This window comes from Pinus tabuliformis, chromosome 5_1 (genome assembly GCF_031772625.1).
Source record: "Pinus tabuliformis cultivar Carrire ecotype Pingquan chromosome 5_1, CPIR1, whole genome shotgun sequence".
Lineage (NCBI taxonomy): Eukaryota > Viridiplantae > Streptophyta > Pinopsida > Pinales > Pinaceae > Pinus > Pinus tabuliformis.
The window spans coordinates 919123189-919151084 of record NC_142305.1 but is presented as its reverse complement, the minus strand read 5'-3'; the positions used below and the strand labels follow the sequence as shown (position 1 = coordinate 919151084).

General features: G+C 38.9%; 1 protein-coding gene across 2 annotated transcripts in view; it reads right to left on the bottom strand.

The window, feature by feature from the left end:
• Window positions 1-22791, bottom strand: part of LOC149167796 (uncharacterized) — a 193673-nt gene extending 170882 nt beyond the window's left edge. For both annotated transcript variants that reach the window (XR_016260963.1, XM_089433160.1), the window contains exons 1-2: window positions 22429-22791; window positions 22208-22319 (exon numbers count right to left, since the gene is read on the bottom strand). Coding sequence is in view for 1 of the 2 variants with exons in the window: in XM_089433160.1 (XP_089289286.1) it covers window positions 22208-22319; window positions 22429-22530 (214 nt within the window). In the remaining variant the exon portion in view is untranslated. The remainder of the gene's footprint in view (window positions 1-22207; window positions 22320-22428) is intronic.
• Between the last annotated feature and the right edge of the window lie 5105 nt (window positions 22792-27896).

Below are 27896 nucleotides of genomic sequence, written 5' to 3'. Positions count from 1 at the left end.
AATCTTGACAGCATATCGATACGTCGTGCCGAGGAAGGAGATGTCCAGAACTCCATCTCATCCTCGATGTACCGGTGTAGGCAGCTACGGTACTTGAGTACGAGATGTTTCTCAGGTTCCTTGATACCCAACTTCATGCAAAGGGTATGAAAAACATTGGTAAACTTCGGCACCTCTTGGTCCCTTCCCTGCCGCAGCGTGGTCCACTTTATGTATTTATCTTCATAGCTCCCGACAGGGTAGTACTACTCCTTGATGGCGTCCCGAAATGAATTCCAAGTGGGTGCGGCTGAAAAAAGTGAGGGCGTACTTTCATCCTTCTGCTCACAGTAGGTTTCCCACTAGTCCTTGACGTGGGGGGCGGCTCAGAGAAGAGCAAAAGTAATATTTTCCCGACTGGAAAAATCATGAACAGGAAAATATCCTTCTAGCAGATTTAACCAGTGATCTACGACGTCTGCATCTATTTGGCCCTCAAATATGGGAATGTCAAAGTTTACTTGTACCTAAAAAGGAGTGGAGCCTCCAGAGTGGCTATTGGATGTGCATGCGCTGCCGGTGGGCAACTGTTGAAGGATCTGGGCAAAGTTATCCATCATCGAGTTCCTTTGTTTCTCGAGGGCCTCCTCGAGCAATATTTTGATAAGATCTCTTCCTCCCTCGTCTTTCTTTTCGTGCCCCGTGGGAGGCCATCGGGATTTGCAAGGCTGGTCTTGCAAATGTTCGACTCGTTCAAGCCCTAACTCTTTATATCCCGACCTCATTGGGGACATGCAAAGAAAAACAGAGAAAGAGCAGACCGCTTTAATACCATTGATCTGAATTTAAACAGGAACGCAACAAATTACGAATATAACCATAAATATAGAGATGCAGCAGAAATAACATTTCATTTCATTAATATCAGATATTGAAATGTGCTTACAAACAAAATGGCAATAAGACTAGCTCGGGCAATGGTAACTTATCTCTAAGAAGAGATGTGGCGACTACATGCCTCTGAACTGTGTTACAATGAGGCTTGAAGGCCTATTTATTATTGAGAAACAATGGAAAACCCTAAACATCCAAAAACCTAACCCTAAGAAATGAAACGCCAACCTATGGGCCCCATTGAGGTAAGTTGGTACATCAACTTCCCGGGGTCGTAACTTTGGCATACGATCTTCGTTTGACGCACACAATACCTCGTTAGAAAGATCTATCCGAGGATACAACTGTTGACAACAAATACTAAGTTGAAAACTCGTATTCACCATCTATGGTTTTCCCAAAAAAACGTCATTTAGGGCCTCGAAACGGCGCTAGAAGTTCAAGACCCGAAAAACTGCCAAAAATAGTACATTTTGCTACAATTAAGGAAACTAAAAAACTGGAAGAAACAATGGTTGGGGTCCAAGTGGAATAGGCGGGTGACCACCAATATCCACCTGGATCAATGAGAAAATCCAATGTACCATGGCAATCCCCCCAATCCTGAAATCTTGGAAAACTGTTAAGTCTGTTGGATTTTGAGTGAGATCTAAAATTCTACTTTCTCCATATGAAATCCAATGAGGTCAAACCACTCTCAAATATCTTGAGTCATTACCATGAAATCCATAACAATAGTAGGGCCATATGCTTGAATATTAGGCGCCTATTATGGCCTAGTGCTCAATTAAGAAAACATTAAAAGAAAAAAAGCAAAATAGGCCCCACTTGTTGCATTACTATACTGAACTGGACAAAAGTGGTTCAAGTCACCAGTTCAAAACGGTTTTTGCCTCAAAACAGTCAGACTAGTCTGAACCAGCCAATCCGGTTCGGTCCTTATAACACTGATACCTGTTGCAAATGCATCCCATGATTTAGGTAGGCCATTGAGTGTTGTAGTCACAAGTTCATTCTCAGAAATAGTTTCTCCAATTGTTTGAATTTGGTCCTTTATTTGAGAAATCATTACGAAATATGAAGTTACAGTGTCATAGTTCGTCATTGTTACATCACGAAGTTCATTCTTCAAGCTCATGGCTTAACCAACATTCTTGATAGTGAATAGATTAGTTAGGGCACAGTACATCTTCTTGGAAGTGTCAAGCTTTGCAATATAGGGAATAAAATGATCTCTGATGGAGTCCACAATAAGACTCATGGCAATGAGCTCATCCTCCTTAAACTTCTCCTTTCCTGCAGCATTTCTTGGTTCAACAACTTTTCTTGTCAAAATATCCAAAACCTTGTCCTTTGCAAGAATAAGATAATTTCTAAGTTTCCAAGCTCTGAAGTTTGAGGCTCCTTCCAACTTGTTCTAAGATTTCATAGACGAAGCCATGAATGTAAATCAAGAAGGACTTCAACAATAGTGATCTCAATGTAGGGTTTCTTCAAAGGTGATCTCAATGTTCTTTCCTTCACCAAAGCTCCAATAACATGTTGATTTTCTAAGTGCAATATAGACTAGAACAATATTTTTGAAATATTAATAATTACTTTTGATGTTGATCTTCTTTTAAATTATTCGAATATATCATTCAACAATTATACTTCAGAAATTCAACTATAAAAGACCAGTAGAACAATAGAGATCACAATGCACAAGAAAAAGACAAGATTTACCCTAGGAAAATCCACCAAGGAGAAAAATCCCGCAACATTTTCAATAGAGAAATTCTTTTGTTCAACAAGAGACACACCTAGACCTATGGTCAAACTTGGTCAACCCCTTTAAGTCAAGTCTCCCAATATGATCCTAAATTTCTTTGGGCCCGATCTAACCTAGAATTTTGACCCTCCTATAACTTCCAATTACCCCAGAATTTCGGCCCTTGCAACAGCCAAAAAATTCGGCCCCCTGCAACAGAAATACCCAGAAAAATTGTGAACCAAAAGAAGAGACTATCCACACGTGCGAGCTTGAGAGAGAAAGAGAGAGATAGCTAATTCGTCTTCCTTTTCGTCCTTCTTGATCTTTGTTGAGACGCCCAGAAAATGTCTTCTTGAGGAAGTGTGAATGGTGCCAAGAGAATGAGCTCAAGCTGCCTTTATATAGTGATATGTTGGGTCAAATGGGTGTGTCCTTTACCTGGGCCAACTTAACTTGGAGGGAGGCCAACTTGACAATCTTGGAGCCAAAAATTACAATTTTAAAAATTCTAATTTTCTCCTTTTAAAAGTCGCAATGGGACATTAACTCAAAATATTTTTTTCTTTTGATTCTAGCATTTAAAATATGCTTTACATGAACCAAAACAAATACATCAAGTGGCCATGTTGCACCCATTTTTTCAATATTCCAAGGAGCGGGATCCAAGGACTTCAAGGAATTTTTTCAAAGTCAGAGTCATCAACAAGCAGTCTGTACTATGTCATTGTAAACACATTCTGCAAAATTATAATGTAAATGATGTTAGTACGACCGTCTTATTACGTAACAACCTAGGTAAGCCTATAATTTTGGCGACAGATTTCATCCTAGGAGGTCTTTCGTCTCACCGATTCGTTTGTGTTTCTAAACACAAATTATCGCAAGAGTTTTTCCCTCCAACCTCACTCCAAAGCTAGGGTGGAATTTATCATCGAAGTCTTAGGTGAGTCTTAGTGTTTTAGTCGAGTCTTTTGTAAAAGTCATTTGAGAATATTTAAATTATTTGGCTAAATTATTTTATTACAGATCACTTGGTCTACTGGATCATATTGTGTTACAAAATTGGATATGTATTTTGAGGGTCTATAACGAACGGGTATTCCCCCTTTGAGAATGGAACTTGTAAAATCATATATATATAATATTTTAGTGCATGGTCCTACATACTTAGACACCATGGCTAAAATAATTGAGGGTGGAAAACTAATTAATCCCCTCGGGTGTCAATTAATTAATTTTTCTCTCAAAATTAAAATTAAATCCTAAGCCAGCAGATTAATTAATTTGAATCAAAAATTAAAATGTTAGAGAAACTAAATTCTCCAAGTGGAAAAATTTCTAGGTCTAAAAGAAATTAATTTTTGGAAGTCCCCCACTAAGGAAATATTGGATATTTCAAGAAAAATTGGGCCCTTGGACCTTGGTGATTAAGTCAAAGTCAATTTTTTTAGGAAATTAGCTCAAAATAATTATTTTTGAGCTAATAAAAAATGGTTTTAATGAGAAATTCCAAAATTCCTCAAAAATAAATATTTTCGACAGCAGAGATTAAAAAATCATCAAAAGTTTATCGACAGTCGAGATTATTTTGACAGAGATCAAGTCAACTAGTTGTCATTTTCCACTTGTAGAAATTTCTATATAAATAAAAGGCATTTTGCTTCTATTTTCATCTTGATCTTGACTTATGATCTGATGTAACTTTGTAAAAGTTGGTGTAATGCCATTGTTCTATTGGGAACGTTTTGATCATCATAATAAAAGACTTTGGGTGCAGTTCATGGTGTCTTTGTCTCACTGATTTGTGGTATGTGCTGGGTATGTGCATTCCTATATTGTGCTTCAAATATTAATTAAATCGTTATTTCATTTGTAGATGATAGGAACATTCTATTGGTAAGTTTTGGGCTTATCTTAGGTGATCTGATTCATTGTATGTTCTAACAGTTTCTTCTTGAGAAAATATATAGAGTTTGTAGGTTCCTCGGCCCTTGGGCTCCAAGTTCACAAACTGTGGGCACAAGCTGACCATGTTTGGATTTTGAATATTTTATGTGATTTTCTAACTTCGTTAACGCTGTGGTTTAACATTTACCTTTAGAAATACATCTAGACATTATCAAGGTCTATAAAAATTCTATTCTCCAAAAAAGCTTTTTAAGCATTGTATATTTGTATAATTTGTAAATAGATTTTGTATAAGTAAATTTTTATTTTCTAACCCTTGTTTTGCAACTGGGGTTTTGGATTTTGAATTTTGAATTTTTTGTATATATTGGGGTTTTGGATTTTGAATTTTGAATTTTTTGTATATATTGGGGTGTTGGGCACTTGTAAACTTATTTGTGCAGGTGAGTTCAAGAAGATTTGTTGGATTAGAGCTAGATCTAGGCCCTTAAGGGTAAGATCTAGTCTCTAAAAATTTTGCAGGGACAGCATCAAGAATATTTGGGCAAATATTGAAGATTTGAAGCAAAAATTCAATTTTGTGAAGATTTTGAAATTTTTTAGGGCCTCCTAGGCCCAGCGTCCTCCTTTTCCCTAGTCATATACCCTTCTTGGCCTCAGCATCAGCCTTTTCGGGGCCCCATAGTATTCAGTAGCAAGATGGATCAATGTCAATGATGAAGTCAGATTCCAAAGTGACAGTTGCAAACTAGTTGCAGTCAGGTGCTGAGGAGCGCAGAGCAGTGTTAACAGTTGAGCAGGAGGCTCAGTAGCAGAGTCAGCAGTGGCGCAGATTCCTTAGTGGACAGTGTAGAGGCTAGTAGCAGTTAGACGCTCAGGAGACAGATGCAGCACAGAGACACAGTTGATTCAGTATTTCGAATGCTCCTCAGCAGCAACAATCGAGAGGGAGTTGCAGTGCAGATGCAGAGTTGGCAGGAGTACGGGATGTACAATGCAGTGTCAGTGGCAACAAAGATGCAGCATCAGAGTTGCACAATGGCTTGTGGTCATTGGCAGACAGTCACAGTGGCCAGACATCAGCAACATATACAGAGGGTGATGCAAAGACAAGGTGTTGGAGCAATTCAGCACTAGAACACCTTCATCGCTAAGAGGGAATGTTAGTTTTTGTAGCATTGGATGGTGTTCTAGTCTCGACAGTTGTCAAAAAGGTTAAGAAACACTAGGACTCCATAACCCATAAAAGGTTTCAGGAAATCCACCTAGAGATGCCTTAATTAAGTTAATTAATCAGTAATTAATTTTTTCCTAAGTCTAACTTAGGGAAAATGATTAATTAACAGAAATTAATTGAAGAAGGTGAGATTTCTCTAAAACCTCACATGGATCGACCAAGAAATAATCTCAGCCATTGATTAAGTTTTAATATTCGTCGTTGGAGTCCCACAGTGAGATTATAAGAAGAAGTCGATGGGTAGATGGAGAGACACACTTGAGAAAGATTTCTTCGGCACAGTCCTCACTAAGAGCACAGTCCTCGCTAAGAGGGAGTGTTGATTTGGGGTAGCATCAGATGTGCTCTAAGCCTCAAATTTTGCAGGGAGGCTTGGGCACATGCATTCCAAAGAAATCAGACACTGTTTTGGGAAATTCCACCCAGAGACGATTATATTAAAATAATTAATATTTTTAATGGGGTTTCGAAATCTAAACTTAGGAAAATTAAAATATTAATGGGTATTAACCTAATTGTGGGTGAATCTTCTAGATAAAGATGGAGATCAAGTCAAAATGATCTGAACCTTTGGTTAGGAGTTAATATAGACCGTTGGTTGTTCAACACAAAGATATAAGAAGAGGCTTGAGGATCATTTGGAAAAGATACCAAGAGAGATCAACAAATCAATCTTCTAAAGTGAGAAGTTCTCAAAAGGAAAATTCGATTGAGGAGATCTCTTGCAGTTGAGGGGCAGGGATAGCTTCTGAAGAGAGAGATTTTCTCAGCTAGAGAACATCAGCAGAGAGAGGCAAAGGGTGATCTAGTAGCCCAGACGCAGAGGTTGACGCAAGGCCACGTAGAGGCAGCGCAGAGGGTGAGAGGTGAGAGAGAAATTCGAAAATCTAGCAGCAGAGTTAGTTTCAGTAGCCGGAAACTGGGGTGTGAGACCGGGAGGGCTAAGAGCAGTGACTCTGGGCTGCAGATCGATTCCCCAACTGGGTGACAGTGCTTAGGAGAGTTGACGTTAGGACAGCGTAGAGGCAGCACAGAGGCAGCACTGGGCCTACCAGGGGCACCTCATCCAGTGACCAGATCAGCCGGGATTTTTCTCAGTGATTGTGTGAGGTAATCTCACAAATCTTTTTGCCAATATTTCTCTCTATAACTGAATAACCAAAGAGATATTCAGATATGTATTCAAAATTTGCTACTGCTTAATAATAATAAACCCTCAAAGTTGTTGCATCGGTTTTCCCGCATTGGGTTTTTTCGGGGACATTTGTCCAAAAATAACGGTGTCCTATGTGTTTGTATTTCCTTGCTTAGTTTCTATGTTTTAGAACCATATTTAATTTGGTGTAGGTTGCTTCAGTAATTTACTTCAATATTTCAAGAAGAAATCTGAAATAAGGTTGTAATGTAATTTACGATCTAGGTGAAGTAGATTCAGCTAGTTGTAGTAGGATTCATGATATTGTTAGATCTAGGAATTTTCACAAGAACATGGCCTAGGGATCCAGATCTAGGGGGAAAATAGTATGCTTGGGGAAAAGGGTCTGCCAAAAGGTTTTCGGAGAGTAGCAAAGGGCTTCACAAAGCTTGTGTTTGCTTAAAAAGTGGATAAAAAGATAGCAATATTTATGGATCAAAGTAGAGGAGGGGAGTCATGTGTTAAGGCAAAACAAAGGTGCTTTTGAAGAAGCTTGCATTCTTCATCAAACCAACAATTCATGAGGCTAGAGTAAAGGGAAAGGGAAAGGGAACAATTAGATTGTCTAGAGGAGTGGGGGTAAAAGCCAAGAGTAGCATCCCAAAGAACCATCAAGATAAGCTCATATTTGGATAATATTGCTGGAAGGAATGAGAAGTGGGAGATTGATGGGACTGTTAGTTTATGGATTTGGGTTAGCATATGACAAGTGTTCTAGTCTCTAAGGTGTCAGAGAGGCTAAGGAACAAGAGATCTCCAAAACTCAAAAAAGGTTTCCAGATAATCATAAAATACTTAGAAACCTCTCAATTAAATAAACCGATCAATAATTTAAAAGTTCCTAACGTAGGAAAATTGATTAATTAATGGGTATTAATTGAGGAAATTGATTTTTGCTCTAGAGACTTCCAAAAAGTGACTTGATGAAGTCTAAGATGATATGAGCCATCGATCACGATTAGATCTTAGTTGTTGATGCTCTAGTAAGAGAGTATAAGAGCAAGTCGATGGGATGTAGAGAGATACAGTTGTGAGAGCAAGGGAGCAAGGCAATGTGAATTACCCAACGCGCAATATTCAGTGAGGGTAGAGTTCGAGCTAGGAAAGCATCAATGAAATGGTTCCAACAGAAGATGGAGAGAGGATTTCCAGGGGAGATTTCCACAGAAACTTCCAGAGTTAGAGAGGGTCGAATTCAACTGTAGGAAGGTCGTACCAATTGGTACGAATTCTCCAGTGCACAAATCTGGGCAGTAAATCGTTTTCTAGTTGTCGAGAATCAATTCCGGAAGGGTGAGCGAGCTTATTTAAAGTGAGTGCAGGATCACCAAAGGAGTGCAAGATCAGTCGGCTCGAGATCCAGCCAGCCAGTGCATAGAGTAGAAAGAAGTGTGAATTATTGGAGGAGGTCGAGTTGGGTTTTGTAGAGGAAACAGTGTGTTTCCATGTCGATCTGCTGAAGAATAATAAAATAAACCCTCATCTGCAACACTGGGTTTCTCTTCGGCGTTTTTCCGAGGACTTTTAGTCCAAAATAATTGTGTCAAGTTTTTATGTGTGTGCATCTATTTCTCAGTTCCTTATTTTACTTCCGCAACATATTTTATTTATGAAGAATGCATCAGCGAGTTATTTGTTACTTGTCATAAACAAATAAAATGTATTCAGTTAGGAGAATAATTTCCAGTCAGTGCATTCAAGGAAATTTCACATGGTATTAGAGCATTGTTGATCAAAGCAGAGGCTCAAAGGCGAAAGGAAGTGAGATCATGCAGTTTTAGAGGGAGATTTGAAGAACAGATTCCAGATTTGCGCAAGCCACCTAGGTGGTGCAAGTAGCATAGAGGCAGAGATCAATTTCCAGATCCAAGGTGGTGGAAAGATTCGATTTGCTTCAGCTCTGCAGCAGCAAGCTGTGGATTTGCTAAAGAGAGGGTTCCGACGAGAAAATCAGTTGATTCGTTGAGTAAATCTAGGCACATAAATTTGCAACAAGGTTTGCAGTTGTAGATCTACGCATGGCAAGAAGAGAAAAGCACATAGAGGGAATTTCCAGTTACCTCTCAGAGGGTTTCCAATTTTTCCAGTGTAGGAAAGGAGGCCATGATTTCTAGCAGCAGAAGGTCGTAATAGACTTGTCAGTCTTGTGAAAATTTGGAAACCCAAATCCTATTGCAGCAACTAAAAATAATCCTCCTAATTGTTAAATTAATTTTTAACAATTTATTTACTGTTTGCTACAACAAATATTGAATCAATCACACTACAACCTACACAAATAAACTGCGGAAGAAATAAACGTTGGAAGAAATACTAGCGCACACACAAAATAACACAGTTATTTTTGGACCAATGTCCCCGGAAAAACCCAACTTGGGAAAACCGATGCAACAGTGAGGGTTTTATTTATTATGCAACAGTGAAATCTGAGTACATCTATGGATGCCCAACTAGCTATCCAAATAGCAAGAAAATCTAAGTAAAATACTAAAGGGAATTACCCTTCTCACACAGGCTATCTTTGGCTGGACTTTCCCTATCAAAAACTCGGCCTCTTAGAGCACTACGTCAGCCTCTGCGTAGCTGGCTGGACAACTTGCTTCAGATTGGGCTCAGATGAAGTCGTTTTGCCTCTGGATGTTGAGAAAATTGTCTCTTCGGCCCTCTGGGACTCCTTCCCGGCCTCTGGAATTGAGAACGAATTTCCTTCTCTCCAAATTGATTTGCTTGACTGAAGCACTGTGCAGTCCCTCAGCGCTACCTCTCTAGGATAATTCAACTCACTTGTTGCTACCTCTTCGGATCTAAAAAATCTTTCCTCTGGATCACTGTCCCTACCCCTCACTCATTGCTTCAATCTCACTGGCTCTCTCTCCTGCAACTGACTGTTGCTACTATCGAAATCGATCTGCTCATGAAATCACACTGCTCAAGTGTGTCCTCCAAGTGCCCATCGGCTTCTTATAATCCTCTGTTGAGACTTCAACGACCAAGATTAGATCTTAATCGATGGCTAAGATTAACTTGAAGTCAATCCATGTGAGTTTCTAGAACATTCACGCCTTGATTTAATTAATTCTGATTAATTAGTCATATTCCCTAAATTTAGACTTAGGAAATATTTAAAAACTAGTTCATAATCTAATTAAGTCATTTCTAAGCGGAATTTCCATAAACAACTTCTAGGTTTTGGAGATCTCATGCATTCTAGCCTCTCCACAAAATTTCAAGGCTAGAACACATCCGATGCTACAAAAACTAACAAGTCTATCCAGTGCGAGTTTCAGAGATAGCAATGAGTGTGCCAAATTCCAGATCACAAGGACTTCCGGGAGGTAGCTCGAGTTATCCAATAGAAGCAGCAAGCAATGTGAATTCTAGGAAGGACATCGAAGGCAAGTGCAGAAGCAGATATGCGCATTTCTAGTAGGGAGTGCGAGTCCAGGAAGAGGGTCGAGTTAGTTGTCAAAACAGAAAGAGATTTCCAAGTACATTTCTTCAGCATTCTCAGAGTCATAGAAAGGTCGATTTATCCGCAAAAGGTGGCTAAAACAAGCAGATCGACTAGCTAGATTACCTAGTTAGCAAATCTGACGCAGTAATTTCATCTCCAGTTGTCGGATCTATTTTCTGAAGGTACAAATAGCTTCAAATGTCAAGGGAGGCAGTATATTCCCTAGATCCAATTTCTAGTCGCATTTCTCAATGAGCAGTGCGAATTGCAGGATCTAGTGCAGGTTGCAGGATCCAGTGTAAGTTGTGGGCTTAAGGGTGGGAGTTTGCAGAAGGGTTCGAGCTTGTTTCTGCAAAAGAAACCGAGGGTTTCCAGATCAACTGGTCAGTTGGAGGAGTGAGAGATCTCTAGTTATTTGAGTTTCGCAAATTTTTCCATCTTTCAGAGATGGTCATACAAGATTGCCAGAAGAGGTCATGCAAGTTAGCCAAAAAGAAGATTTGGGCAACAAATCGACTTCTAGTTGTCAGAGAAAAGTGTCAGAGGGAGTGCGAGTTATCTAGTGTGAGTTGCAAAGCGAAGAAGGGTCCTAGTTAGGGACGTGACTCGAAAGGAGATATAGCGACACTAGACTCAAGAGGAGTATGAGACTCCAGTGTGCCAGATGGGCAGGGTCCATGGAGGATCAGCAACGAGATCTAGATCGTAGCCAAGAGTGCTTGATCAACAGACTAGATCCAGTTGTTGTATATTCTTCACATGGATCATTACCTTTGCTATGGGAGCCCAAAGTATCAAGTAGCGAGAGGAATAGTCGTGATATGGGAGGTTCACAAGTTCAATGTCAACAAGATGTCAAATAGACAGTAGCAGAGCTAGTTGCAGTCAGCACTCGAGAGACAATTGCAGAACTAGCTGCAGTGACACAGGCAATGCAAATTGGCCAGTTGCAGAAAGCAAGGCGCGGTTCCAGCTAGAGAGGTTTCCTGTTTTCTACAAGAGGAAAGGAGTCTGAGTTAATTCCAGAAAATGAAGCCGAGGGAAGTAGTATGAATTGGCCAATTGCAAAAATCAAGACACAATTCTAGCCAGAGACAGTCAGTTAGTCTGTGTTGCGAAGGCTACAGATTGTGTACCAGTGCCGAGAGGTGATCCGGAGGAAGAGCGAGTAGTTTCATTAAGAAACAGGGGGCAGGGTTACTATTGGAAAGAGTTTCTAAAGACAAGATTGATTTTCCCGCAACAGAACTATGCAATCCAGTTCGACATGCAGGCAAGAGTGTGAGTTGCAAAGGAGATGATTTGCTGGAAGGAAACGAGATTTCCCAGTTCTGTTTCAGAGGGAGATCACACTCACTATTGCAGTAGTTTGTAGCAACAATGTAGGAATAGCAGTGGAAGCAACAACAATGTGAGGTTAATCAGAGTGTGCGTAGTGGTGATAGACAGTGTTTGCCAGATTGACTTCTTCACAGTGCTTTCCAGTGACAGGGAGTCAAATCTATGAGATGTGACGAAAGGAGTTGTAACAGATGTCAAACATCAACAGTGTGGTCAGTGCAGCTACAGCATGTTCCCATAGAGCAGCAGGTTGCAGATATACTCGCGAAAGCTCTAGGGAGAGCTAAGTTCGTATATTTCAGAGAACAGATGTGTATAATGGAGAACACCTTCCTCGCTAAGAGGAAGTGTTAGTTTATGGATTTGGGGTAGCATCGGACAGGTGTTCTAGTCTCTAAGGTGTTAGAGAGGCTAAGGAACACGAGATCTCCAAAACCCAGAAAAGGTTTCGAGAGAAAACACTTAGAAACCTCTCAATTAAATTAATTGATCAATAATTAAAAAGTCCCTAAGTCTAACTTAGGAAAATTGATTAATTAATAAGTATTAATTGAGGAAATCGATTTTTGCTCTATAGACTTCCAAAAAGTGACTTGATGAAGTCTAAGGTGATCTGAGCCATCAATCACGATTAGATCTTGGTTGTTGATGCTCGAGCAAGAGATTATAAGAGCAAGTCGATGGGATGGAGAGAGACACAATTGTGAGAGTAGGGGAGCAAGGCAATGCAAATTACCTAATGCGCAGTATTCAACGAGGCTAGAGTTTGAGCTAGGAAAGCATCAGTGAAAGGGTTTCAAGTTTCAACAGAAGACGAAGAGAGGATTTCCAGGGGAGATTTCCACAGAGACCTCCATAGTCAGAGAGGGTCAAATTCATCTGCAAGAAAGTAGTACCAGTTGGTACGAATTCTCCGGTGCACAGATCTGGGCAGCAGATAGTTTTCCAATTGTCGGGAATCAGTTCCGAAAAGAAGAGTGAGCTTGTCTAGTCAGAGTGCAGGATCAGTGAACTCCAAATCCAGTTAGTCAGTGCGCATTTCCAACAGCCAGTGCGCAAAGTAGAAGGAAGTGCGAATTATTGGAGGAGGCCGAGTTAGATTTTGTAGAGGAAACAATGTGTTTCCAGGTCGATCTTCCAGTTGGGGTAGTGGAGAAAATTTTCTAGAGCTTTGCAGTGTTTGGCAAGTAGATTATTGTACTCTCTAATTTTTTGCTGAAGAATAATAAAATAAACCCTCATCTACTCCACTAGTTTTCCCTTAGGGTTTTTCCAGGGACTTTTAGTCCAAAATAATTATGTCAATTTTTTATGTGTGTGCATCTATTTTCCAATTCCTTATTTTACTTCCACGACGTATTTTATTTGTGAAGAATGCATCAGTGAGTTATTCGTCAATTGTCATAAACAAATAAATTGTATTCAGCTAGGAGAATAATTTATGGTCGTTGCATTCGAGGAAATTTCACAGGGAGAAGCTGACAAGGGAAAGATTTCTAGGTATTGGCCAACTCCTAATCGAAGTAGATAATAGAACACAAGTAGCTAGTGGGGCGAGGCAAAGAGATGTGAAGGGGACTCTGAGAAAAGGAGATAAGGGCATGGTCCGCAAAGGAAAGGGGGCATACGAAGAAGTGAAGAATGTGGGGAAGGTGCACCCAATTGGTTGAGACATAATCAACCGCAATGGCTCTTCTCTATTAAGGGAAAATGTGAAACGACATGAATCAAGAAGCAAGGTACACCATTGAGGAGCACCAAACCATGAGACTCACCAAGTTGTAGATGGTATCACCCATAATTTGTGAGTGACCTTGTATCGTCCACTAAAAACCTATGTAAGCACTGAATATTGAACATAATCTCTTAGAGACCAAGTGTATCCTCAATCCTATTGTGGATAGGAATCTACAACACTCTCATACGACATTAAAATCACCCAAGAGGAGAACGTCGCACATAATAGAATAGTGTGAAGCACTTGCAAACAAGACAATAGAGTGATGCTAGTCATCGTATTAATCAAGTGCAAAATGTGAGGCAATTGGAAGAACGTAGCACACAACAATGTAGACAAGCTGAGAGAAGGGGTTGCAACAATAGACACAAACAAACATGAACCTCACATGCTCATCTAAAGGGATCATAAGGACCCTATCCTAAAGGGGGTCACATATGAGGCATGCAACCCCACCAAAACCTTGAACACTATCAGACCAATACATCGCCTATCTAAAGGCAAGATACCAGTGATAGCCTCCAATGGTGGATGGTGTTTGTTCCAAGCTCACATGGATCTCTATGAGAAAGAGGAGGTCCCTAGTTCTAGTCACGTCACAAAGCATCCATTACAACTCTGACAAGCTATTGAACTGACAAATGAGCCACCCTAAATGATGATAAGCTATGTCACCATTTGTTAGAAAATCAGAAAGGCAGAAATATTTTCTTTATATAGATAATTACTTGTGACTTTCTTATCTTTATGTTCTTCTATTATCGTTTAGTTCATCAAGCAATTACCAAAACAATAGAACAAAGATCACAAACACTAGATATAGGCAAACAGCCAGGGCATAACCCCTATCTAAGGGAAAACCCTGTCAACAACTCTTCCTTAATAACTTCCTGAGATAATCTGAGACTCTTGACCTAGACACAGACTTCCTCCACACCAAGTGAGCCATTTCCTCCTCCTTGCAGATGATAACCCTTCAGCTGCAACTTCAACCCAGCAACTGGTAGCAGCACCAGCAGCAGCAACTTCGACTTGACAAGAGAGACTTCGATCTCCTAGAGGAATCCACACAAGAGAGAGATAGATAGCCCAAAATTCTGATCTTGATTTTTTCTTCCTTCTTCTCTAACTTCGCACTCCTTTTAGCCTTCTTTTCCTACTTCGCACTTTTCCAGCTCTTTCTTCTGGATATCGAACTTGTGTGTGAGCGAATGAGTGCTCCAAATGAATTCGAATTGCTTGTATATAGGCTTTTGGTGAGGTTGAATTACCCAAATTGAGGCCGACTTGGTGTGGGGGGGACAAATAGCCTATTTTACTCAATATTAATTCTTTTTACATGATTCAAAAGCCCAAGAAGGGTCTCTTTTAATGGAAAATGACTCTAATGACTCTGAATAAATCCTAGAAGTCCTTAATGGAGACTTTGACTTAAAACATGATGACCCAAGCATGAAATCCATCCTTTAATAAGTTGCAATAATAATAATAATAATTTATTTTTCATAAGTACATTTTATTGTGACTCAAATACAATTATTAAGACCGAACCTAGTTACATTCTTCAACACTCCCTCTTAACTAAGAAGGTATTCATAATAACAAGGACAAGGAAGATCTCAAAACATAAGAACTATGAAGAGTTTAGGCACCGCAATGCCATGGACTAGATTCCCGACCAAGGCAATCTATCCAAGGTCCTCCAACAATTTAGGCACTCACGATGCCATGGACTAGATTCCTGACCAGGGCAAGCTATCCGAGTGGGACTAAGATGGACTAAAGCTTTTAGCATCTCTACATACCATCAGGCTTACTTGCTAACCATCAACCCAGGGATCAAGGTGCGTATCTGAGGTCAAATCTCTATGACCAACGCTACCCACCCTACTCCAGGATCTAGAAATCAACACATAGTGTCGGCCTAATGTCCTCCTAGGCAATGTGTCTCACACACAAAGCCTCAACAAATCTCTTCCAAACTTTTATCATCATCAACAAGATCAGCAATATCTACTAAACCAAGCATGTTTCTAAGATATTCAAATTTCTTATTAGGAAGAGACTTTGTTAGTATATCAGTTACCCGATCGTCGGTCGAAACATACTGTAGCTTCACGATCCCATCGTGCACCAAGTTGCTAATGTAGTGGAACTTATTGTTAATATGCTTCATCCTAGCATGAAACACGGGATCTTCAGACATATTGATGCAGCTTCTCAATTTATCACAGTAGGGTTTTCTAGAAGATTCCTCACCTATGCAGCTTCCTTTCCTACTTCACATGCAGCCACATATTCTACAACCAGATCCTGCTTTCCTTCTTTCAGTAGTACCTCAAAGTGCATTCTCCAATTTCTTCTTTCAAGGTATGACCATAATATGCCCTCCCTCTCAACTTGGGAAGATTTCTTCTATCCAAGCTCCCTCTTAACTTAGGGAGATCAATTTTTGTCTATAACATCGGAGAATCTTTCATGGCTTCCATCCTTCTTATCAAAGTCATCATGACCATCATCATTCATATAACTTTCTTCGTCATGCTTATCAACTTTACTTACAAACATCTTCATTATCTTGAAGATTATGTACCTGCACAACTTAGATAGCAAGTACAACCAAATCCATAGAAGCATGAAGTTAACCATATCATAATCATATAATAATGGAAGCATTAGACTTTAGACACTAGATACCTAACCTTAGTTAGGTTCATAATCAGCAAGAGACACATACTTCAACTTCTTGCCCGGGATTTGTTACAAACGCTAGATTACATCAGTGGCTTAGACAAGATATCAATCTCATTATATCTAGGGTCGCAATATCTCTTTCAACAATATGACAAATTCTTTTATAACATATAGCAAACCCTAGAAACAATTCAAACAAGTATAATTCAACAATGCATCTAACAACTTTCTGAATTCATATGTTAGATTTCTACTAGGATTTAGTGCAAGATCCTAGATTTCATACATGAGCCATTAAGCTTCAACAATCAAACAACTCAATTTTAGATTTCAACAATCTTTCATAAATCTCAGATTATCACACTGTTATCATATATTAGAGAATTGAACTTCTACTAAGGTTTAGTTACAAAACCCTAGAATTCACAAACATTATCATCCTAGAGTATCAAACTTCAACTAGGGCTTAGTTCCAAACCCTAGGACTTATGACCATCAACAATTAGGTCAACACATATATCTAGGATTCCATCATCATGCACAAGCATATCATAACAACATATGTTAGTCACTGTCAAACCCAATGACACAAACATAATTCAGACATCTAATATATTTGATTAGATGGACAAACATATGCCTAGGGTTTCATTCCTAAGAAATTATCTAAAATAAGGGTCTTGCTCATAAACCCTACCAAACCTTAAATATCTAGGGTTTCAACAGCGAACCCTAACTTATCAATACTTCAAAGGTTTGGGATTTCAGACATCACCTTCAACCCTACAAGTTAGGGTTTTCATAACCATACCAAAACCCCAAACATGACATTATCAAAGCATCAAACACTTTCTTTAGACTTCATCAATAACACTAAGTAGGCTAGGGTTTCACACATTATCATCAATATACCCTTAAGTTAGGGCTTTACAAAGAACATTTTTAGGGTTCCGCAAGAATAATCAAAGATATGAGAGGGTAGATTTATCTAATGATGAATCACCCAATCAAGAATCTTTATGATTCAAGAGAGCTAGACACAATAATGTTAGTAATGTAAAATAGTTTATCAAGAATGAATATACTTTTATCATGAACAGAGCAAAACTTAATGTCTAAGGCATACCTTTTGTTTCTTAACAAACCTTGTAATTCCAATGCATTGTCTTGTGAGGTCTTCTTCCATAATCCTTGAGTATTCAGCAAGCTTTTACTTTTGTTTCTTAACAAACCTTGTAATTACAAAGGTTTGTCTTGTGAGGCCTTCTTCCATAATCCTTGAGTATTCAGCAAGCCTTTCCTAAACAAGGAAAATATGAATAGAAATGTGATTAATATTTAATACAAACAAACTTAGATAAGTAAGGGAAACCAAAAATGAAAAGGTAATACAAGGAGTAAGATACTTATCTTTGGAAGTTGGTGAGGGCTCCCTCCAAACTCGAGGGATAACTATAACCTTATAAAAACAATTTAAAAAAAGAAATTCCAAAATATGTTAAACCTACAAATACTAGAAATCAAAAATGAAACAACTAAAGCTTAGAGCAAAGGACTTAGTAATGTAAGTCCCTTATATTTGATTCTTCGGCTTTATTCTTCTTTGGAGATCCTTCTTCAGCAACATTAGCTCGGTCCTTGTTCCTTTTCTTGTTCTTTGGATTGTCAGAATAGTCACTTTTATAGTGACCCATATACATTGGTAGCATTCTATTTTGGACATGTCTACCTTACTCCTTAGCCCTTTTGACTTCTTGAAGTTTCCTTTCTTGTGATGAGAAAAGTAGGCATTTGAAACTTTATCTTCTTCATTGTTGGTTACTAATGAGATTCTCATCTCTTCTTGGCTGCAAGCATTCCATAATTCTTCGAATGAAGGAGTTTCTTTCCAGTTGTTGATTCCTGAAGCAAAAGCACTCCAAGTAGGTGGCAATCCCAATAATGCAGTAATCACTAGCTCTTTTTCCGGTACAATCTCATCTATGGCTTGAAGGTCATCTCTAATTCTAGCTATCCTTACAAAGAAGGAAGCCACAGTGTCGCCTTTTGTCATTTTCATGGTCCTTAGTTCATTCTTAAGACTTGCTACTTAATCAATGTTCTTGATAGTGAACAATTTTGATAAGGCTTCATACATTTCTTGAGCAGAGTCTATGTTGGAAATGTATGGGAACTGATTGTCCTTTACACCTTCTACCATTAGTGTCATAGCCAATATTTCTGACTCTCTAAACTTCACTTTGTCTACATCACTAGATCCTTTGGTAGGTTTCTTCACTTTTCCTCTAACCAAATCCAAGACTTTGTTCTTTTCAAGAATGAAATCAATTCTTTTCTTCCATGACCTGTAATTTGATGCTCCTTCTAATTTGTTCTCTCCCTATATTGTGTTAGACATAGTCCTTGAAGGTAGTAAGCTTCTTTCCTTATAAGATCTCCTTATATGATCCCTTGCTCAACTTTTTTTGAGGTTTCTTAGACTCCTTTCAGTAGATCCTCAAACTGCCTTTTTCCTTCTTCACCTTAGCTCTGATACCATGTTAGAAAATCAGAAAGATTTTCTTTATATAGATAATTACTTGTGACTTTCTTATCTTCATGTTCTTTTATCTTTTAGTTCATCAAGCAATTACCAAAACAATAGCACAAAGATCACAGACACCAGATATAGTCGGACAGCCAGGGGAAAACCCAGTCAACATCTCTTCCTGAGATAATCCAAGACTCTTGACCTAGACACAGACTTCCCCCACACCAATTCAGCCCTTTCTTTCTTTTTGCAAACGATAACCCTTCATCAGCAACTGGCAGCGACAGCAACAACAACTTCAACTTGACAAGAGAGACTTCGATTTCCTAGAGGAATCCACGCGAGAGAGAGAAAGAGAGAGAGAGCCCAAAATTTTGATCTTGACTTTTTCTTCCTCCTTCTCTAACTTCGCACTCATTTTAGCCTTCTTTTCCTACTTCGCACTTTTCCAGCCCTTTCTTCTGGATATTGAACTTGTGTGTGAGAGAGAGAGTGCTCCAAATGAATTCAAACTGCTTGTATATATAGGCTTCTGGTGAAGTCAAATTACCCAGATTTAGGCCGACTTGGTGTGGAGGGGACAAATACTCTATTTGACTCAATATTAATTATTTTTACATGATTCAAAAGCTCAAGAAGGGTGGTCTCTTTTAATGGACAATGACTCTAATGACTCAGAATAAATCCTGGAAGTCCTCAAAGGGAACTTTGACCTAAAGCATGATGACCCAAGCATGAAACCCATGCTTTAATAAGTCATAATAATAATAATAATTTATTTTTCATAAGTACATTTCATTGTGACTCAAATACAATTATGAAGACCGAACCTAGTTACATTCTTCAACACCATTTAGATGGCCACAGACAAGACCAACCCAGAAGAGGAGAATCTTATAATCACTAGTTTAACATCATGGATAACTCCCCATTTTCCCTCTTTTCGAGCTACTACGACCTATTCCCTAAACCATCAAAGCTCCTCTACTAGGGATCTTACTAATTTGCATCCAAGAAGACCCTGTGTGGGAGAGAAGAGAGCCACCTCCTGACCTAAAGGGCTCTCAAGTGATTTACAAGGGCTCTAAAATAGAGAAGAAGAGTCAAGTCCATTCCCACCAAAACTTGCTCAACATCAATATCCTCCATATTGCAAGGTGTCATGAGGGAAAGCAATACTTGCTTGTAGCAAGACCAGAAAGTGTGAAGGTGGAAGTCCACATACTCCTAGGTTCAAATGCATGACTACCAAAGGCATTCCTCTTTGAGTTTAGCTTCAATCATTTCTTTGACTTCAATAAGAGGGGAGACCTTGTCCTTCTTTTAGATAACTTGTACCCATAAGCTTAAGGTTTGCTATTGAATTTTTATTTCCAATTTAAAAAGACCCTGCTAGGGTCGCATTTCCTCCTACTCGTTCTTACGCTTTGAAATTTCTAATTACAACATGGAGGAATCCCTATGCAAATTTTAAAGTTGAATGTTTTTATGTGTTTTAACCTTTGTAAATAGTTGTTTAAATCAAGGTTCATTGATTACAATTTACAAGTCCACAACCCTACTAGTGAGATTTGTAATTGTTGAGTGCAACCATCCATTTCCCACTTCCACTCCCTCTCCATTCATGCCAACAAGTGTTTAATATGTGTTGCTCACAACACAAGATCAAAAGCCAAAGCAATGTCTTCCAACGAAGAAACCATGATATTGTAACCTAGTTGTTGTAGGGTGTTATTTTCATTGTTGTTCCCCCTAAACCCGCTAGTAGAGATAAAAGAGGACCATTCAAATCGGTGTAGTAGTTTTGATCAAGTCGTTGTTATGGTTGAATGAATGAGGTCAAGTAGAGGGTGTCTAAGGATATAAGGCAAAGAGTAGAGAAAGCCACTAGAAGGGGATTAATTGAAGATGGAGGAAACACCAAAGGGGAGAATGGTATTGAGGCAAAGAGGAGCAAAGAGGGTGAAAACAACAAGTTTGCAATGGTTGGGTGATCAAATTGCTAGTAGAACTCGGAAAGGAGATAAGGGAAGGATAGAAGGTTGCACTAAGGGTTGAGGAGGGATGGGAGGTCGAAGAGGAAATGGGGATTGAAGAGAAGATCAAAGAGGAAAGGGGGAATGAAAAAGAGGTCGAAGAGGATAAGAAGATCGAAGGGGGGGGGGAGGGGGCTAAGAGGTTGCACTAGCATTCACAAAGGTCGAGCAAGGAGTTGAGGGAGCCAAAGATGTCAAGGGTAGCATCAAGTTGGATAGGGAGGCCACCGTGAGCATACTCAAGCTAGATGGGCAGTTGAGCCCAACATAGATCAACGAAGGCTCACTTGCAAGCAGCGGCACATCATAGGGAGAGAAGTCATTGACAAAGACCAAATTCTACACTAGATAATGTTTCAACAATTGAGTTTCGAGCTTGTATTGCATTTGACCATAGCAATTTGACCATTTTACTCTATAAAGGCATACATACCTTACCCCCTCCTAGTTCAAACTTATAACCTCCCAAGAGCAAACACAAGTTCTTACCATTGTGGCAAAGGACTCAACATAATAGAAATCCTTTTTTTCTAAAAATAAAATTGTAAAAGTCCTAATCTTTCAACTGCATTCTCGCTGTACTACTAGCTGAATTTTTAGGTCATTTCATTACCTTCGCCACGATAATAAAACATGCACCAAAGTAACTTACAATGTCATTAAAACTCCAATAAGTTATCAATACTCGACATAATGGAAATCATTTTTTTCTTCTAGAAAATTGTAGAATCCTAATCTTTCCAATTCCATTCTCGCTGTTACCCATTGCTGAACTTTTTTTTGTCATTCCATTAGCTCCACAGTCATAATAAAGCATGCACCAAAGTAGCCTACAATGTTTTCATTAAAACCCCGGTATCAATAAAAAAAATTATTGAAGGGGTAATTTAAGCCAACTAGAATTGACTAATTTGACATAATGTTCGAAATTTATTTGGCCGTGCTTAGTTTATTCTGCTAACATTAGTTGCTTTTGAGCTACACGTAGATATTAGCCACAGCACTCTAGAACAAGGTGGAATGCATTAAAGTCAAAAGCAATTTGCATAACAATAACAAAGTAAAGTAAACTAAATAACATTTATCATGATAAGGTAAGGTAATTGGGTTATATGGGGCAGCGGGTAGCATGGTTGTTGTCTCTCTAGCAGGTTCAATGGTTGTTTTAATGGAATGACATGATGATGAGAAATATTGATGTAATGGCTATATGCCTATAAATATTTGTGTATTAACTCTCATTATCTCTCCCAGGGAGCTGATAGACAGAGAGGATGATTAACTGGAGGAAGAAATTTAAGATACTCTCACCAGCACTGCAACATTAACTGACCTCAGAGATCTTTTTAATGGAATAAAACACATAAATAATAAGTTCAGAGTTTACTTCTGGTAATATTTTTCTTTGTAAAACGGCCCTTGGAATAAAGCTTGGATTCTGGGCTAACCTAGCTTGACCTTGTCGAGCAGCGCTTCGTTCTGGTGGACGCCATGGATGAGATTGAGGCGTGCAATTTCATACGCCAGTGTCAATTCCCTCTCCTTGTGTATTTTTTCACTCTGCTAACAATCAACAATAGCAATTGGGCTCTTCCCTGTAAACATGATTCTGAATCACCACCCCAAAAGAGAAAAATAAAAACAGTATTAATTACTGGCCTCCGTTTACCTGTTCGTGTAGGAGTTTGTCAGACATCCACATGTCGTGTTGCAAATTTAATCGATGTCGAAGGAGATGAATCTCCGTCTCCTTCTCCATCTGAACTTCCATGACCCGTTTCAAGTCCAAAATCCCGCCTCACAACTTTCGAATTGCTGAACTCGTCGAAGGTTTCAGTAGAAAAAAGCGAAATTGATATGGTTAGTTCGCGTCTCCTTCTCCATCTGAACTTCCATGACCCGCTTCAAGTCCAAAATCCCGCCTCACAACTTTCGAATCACTGAACTCGCCGAAGGTTTCATCTACAGTAGAAAAAAGCCAAATTGATATTGGTAGTTCACCGATTAATTATAATGAATTGTTATGTTCCGAATTTCACTCCCCCATTCTTTTAAATCGTATTGTTATATTTTGAATTTCACTCTTTAAAATCATTGTTTCCTTTTAGGAATTTTTAATTGTATGGTGAGACGGTGGTTGTATTAGGAAATATTAATGAATATGTACATAATAATCATATTTAAAATAAATAAATTTAGTAGAATAAAGTTTAAAATTAAATAATAATAATAATTTTTTAAATTCATCATGTTTTTTTTTTCTCGGCAAATGCTAATTCTATTAACTGTAAAACAAAGTAAAAATACAAGGGTGCGAGGCCTCGGGAATCATCTTCCGAAGGCACTCAGAACAACATAAACTATCCCTTGTGAGGGAAGAACCAGATACATAAGCAAGAGAACAGATATTGCCACCAGGAATTAACCGAGGAAACATGAAGAGGAGGAGAAAACCATCTGTCGAGAGCATATGACCAGAGCACGAGACCATTACATTGCTCAAAATTCCAGAGACCATTACAATGCTCAAAAATCCGGGAGAGTTTTACATTACTAAGCAACACAGTGAAAATTAAGTCCGCCTGTTTGAAGATAGCCGACCCGAGCTGCGTCCAAAACCGCTTGAGCTTGATCCTGTTAGTCATCCAAAAAACAAAAAAGGAGAAGGCCCAGATGGCCTTAAAATGCATCGTCCTCATGCTGAGGTTCCTCCACCACCGGACAGACGTTATCCTTCCATGCATCCTCATGTCCAGCATCTTCCTCACCTGGGTGCCTCATCAGGGGGCGCGTGTCACTATCCATCTCTTCCTGAATCCTCGAGACAGCAGTTTCTGGAGGCCGAGAGGCACTGGGAGCCTCGCTCCTTTCAAGTCTCTCCCCCTGATCTTTCGCCAGACTTTCCCCTGCATTGTCCTGTCTATTGCTTTGACTGTTGACTCCTTGGAAAGCTTCCTGAGAAGGCTCAGACATCAGGCGCACCCGAATTGGGGGCGGAGCTCCTTCTTCAGAGAAGAGAATGGTGATATTGGCAGTGATTGCAGGTCTATGCAAATTGCTCTGAAAAGTGAAATGAGTTGTTTGGAACCCATGATACGGAATTGGATTGTGAATAGGATCCACAGAGCTGGAAGTCGGCTGTTTTCCATGCCCTCCCCGACTTCCCCCGGAACGACTCCTCTTGCTGTGGCGCACCATGCTGAGGGGAGTCCACAGAGGCCGAGACCGGAGGGTGATGAAACAATCCGGAAAACCGAAAGCAGAGCCCAAAGATAGGTTACACAACACAGGAACCAACTTAAGACACGAACGGTCGGATTGTAATTGCAGGGAGAGCGACGCAGGAAAAGTAGCAGGGGAAGTAGAAAGCTTGCCAAAGTTTCCAGAGACCAGACCGCTAACTAAACGCCACATTTTCCCAAGCCAGAGATCAACAAGAAACGAAATACATAGAGAAAACTCACCTTTGTTTGCAAGGAACAGCCAGCCTTCGAAACCCACTTCCGGCTTTAACCAGAGACACGAAGGCAGGGTGCTTACAATGGTAATGAAATCCCTAGATGCCATGGATAAAATAACCAAAGCCATACCTTGAACAGGACAAGTAGTAAATGCAGAGAGCGTGCCAAATCTTCTGCTCTGCAAATGATCCTTCAGGAACCGAGCAAACCACCTGAATATCACTCCCATCAACCGAATTAGCTTCTGGAGAATCGCGTGGGTCTACGTCTAGCAGTACCTAGCACCTCCATCTGTCCTTTGAACCATTATTACACATTGATTTCACCCGCATCCGGGTTTAAATCCATCATGTTAATAATAAAATAAATTATTTTTAGATATATTTTTTAAGAATTAAATTTTAAAATAAATTATTTCAATTTAAAATAAACAAATAAATACAAATTAGAAATCATTGTTTATACATATTTGAAAAGACTAGAGTAGTCTTTTAAGTGTTATTTTTTTTTTAATTTTCCAATTAATTTGTTTAAAATCCGGCATAAATTTATTGAAATCATAAGTTTGAAATGGTGAATTCTTCATAATAAAAATGTTCCAAGAATTTTTGGGGGCGTTGAATCCATAAATATAGTCAAAAACAAGTTTAAACAACACAAATCAAAATTTGACCGTAATTTTATTTGCCAACTTCTATTGAAATGTCTACCCAAAACTCTAAAAAGTCATACTACTCCTATTTGAAACTCTTTTTTACATTTATAGTTTTATGGTTTAATTCATCATACAATCAAACAACCATTCAATTAATCTTATTGTAGGGTTAAATTCAACTTACAATCAATCAATCATTAAATTAGTATTAATAAGATTAATATAATTATGTGCAACCACTTTGATTTTAATAATTTTATAATGATTAAAAAAACAAGTAAAAGATGCTTTTATATTTTAATATATTCGAGTTAATCTATTTTTATGGAAGAGGTTTTATATTACAATCCCTATTGGGTTAAATACATTGATCCTTACAAAATAAGTGACCTCCTCTTTTGCTTGTTTACGATGTTGACACTTTAGTGATGTCTTGTGAGATATGAAATATTTTGTCTAAATAGTGTGTGAGCACGAGAAAATATAGCATTAATTAAAAAATTTAACAAAAGGTATATGGTTATTTTAAGATTTTTAAAATATGGCAAAGTTTAATTATTTTATGTTTTTATTTTTATTATTTGAATTCAATGATATAATTCTTGGATTATTATTTTTCATTCAAGAATTATTATTTTTCATTATTATATGTGTTTTTTTGAATGTTTAAATGGGTTCAAAATCTTAAAAAACCTATGGGGCATTCAAACATTAGACAATAAATTAAGATAAGCATGAGATGTCGCCAATTAAATATATGTTACACATAAATGCAAATTTTAATGAATAATGGTTTTCATCTTCTAATGATTCTCATGATTGTTGGTCTTCCCTTGAGGTTTTTCACCTTTGACTCAAGTGAATGTGTTGAATTCACATAACCTCAAAGAATTATGTTTCCAGCATTCCTCCCTTAATCTAAAAGGGTGTGTGTAAGTCCAAGAAGAGAGCTAAAGTACAAAAAGTGTATGGCAGTCAATGGTTGGATGTGCTATCTGAAATGGTGGTTTAAGGAATACCACAAACCAAATGAGGTAGCAGAGGCCGAAGTCTTCTGCCGGTGGTGGTTTAAGACTGACCACCAACACTGGAATTTAGCTCGAAGTAATTCTTGAAACAATTTGAAATCTAGCTAGAAGTTGAAGTCTTCTACAAAATGGAAGTGCTCCCTTATGATGGTTTAAAGATGACCACAACCTAATGAAATGGGTAGCAGAAGCTGAAGACTTCTGTCGGTGATGGTTTAAGGTAGGTCACCAATTAAACCGTGCCCGTGGAACATGAATCTTGTAACACCCTCCTCCCACATCTGCCCAAGCAACCGGCCAGTTGGGGTAAGCATGCAACGAGAGGCCACTGTGACATGATTTGACCTCCTAAGTCACGTTAAGGAAGTGGAACCGACGGAAACACACCATAAAAACATTAATCATCAGCTACAAGACCCTCAGGAACCAATCCAATACGTTAGATAGCTTGCCTTAGGGTCTCACTGAGCTTTTGGACAATTTAAGGCTCAGTCGCTCCCATGCTACAGGCATGAGTGCGACTAGCAACCCAAAGTCACTCCCATAGGCTTGCCTGTCAGCGACCAGAGACCAAAACTATCAGTGTTATGCCAGCAACTCCGGGATTTTAGCCACTTTTTCAAGCCCAGAGCCCAGGTCACTACCCAGTATTGAACCATCTCTTCAGATCAATAAATAACATGGAAATGACAGTATAAAAGCATATAATTGTTTAAGACCTTGACTGGACCCCTGATTTGAAATGGAGCAGATTATTAATGTTGTGTTAATTCCCCATTCAGAATAAAACCCCAAGATGCTTATCATTTGCTTATAAAGTGCTTAAGGATTCACCATGTTTGCTTAATTAACTTATTTCCATGAGAGTTTCTTATGTAAATATTATAAACAATTTAACATAAAACATATGTTGAACAATAGCAAAATAGTAGCAAAGAACATCAAAATACAACACACAACACAGATATTTGATGAGGAGTTCACCCCTCCTGGGCTACGTCTCCTTGGTCCAGCTTCTAATGCTTGGGCCTCTCTATTATGCTCAAAAGTACAACAATAGTGTGTTTACAATGCTCAAATGCCTCTGAAACCTGTCTCCATGAGTTTAGAATGCTCAAAAATGGCTATCTAACCTCTTTTTACATCCAATTTGGATAAGAACTGAAGAAGTTATGACTTCTCCTAGTTCTCCCACTATTTGTTCCACAAATTGCTCCAAAATCGACATAATCCTACAAATTCGCTTGAAAATCCACTAATTGAGCAAATCGCAATCGGCGAGGTTTGGCGGGATGAAGGTCTTGTTAACACGACGGAATGTTGTTACAACAATATCGCAGACCCGACCCAAGTATAAACTGTGGCTCATAACATTTCGTGTCCGGGAACTTATCGCTCATCATAATCGGCATTCGACGGGGGAACATAATCAACGGACCCGATGGCATATAAACTGCAACACATAAACATATCGCATCCGAGCAGTCTATCGCAATCAAAACTTTATCACTCATCGCAATCGGTGTTAATCAGTGGTAACATAAATATCAGCGGGGATTTGGTGCAATATGTGATTGTGATTATCGCAAATCGCACCCCAACCTGCCGAGGGCCGATTTTCGTAATACCTTCTTGCCTGCGACTTCGATTTTCAAAACGCGGGGGTCAATGGCAGCCTGCCACTTGGTGCCTCCTCATTTGCTGAAGACCTTGCCACATCATCCCAATCCTGCCATGTAGACAAGTCAAACTTGAACTTTGACTTGCTCTAACTTCTGCATACGAGCTCAAATTTAAGTGTCGTTCACACCGTTGGATTCAGAATGACGAGCTCTTCGATCCAAAGCTGAGGTTAACAATATTCTAACACTTTGATTTTTTAGCATAAACTTAAGCACTTGATCACTCCTCCCCACTTGAAGTCTTTTGGACCCCAAAAAATTATATTCAGTTATTCAACAGATGAGGGTATTGTTCCCTCACCTTCCCCTCT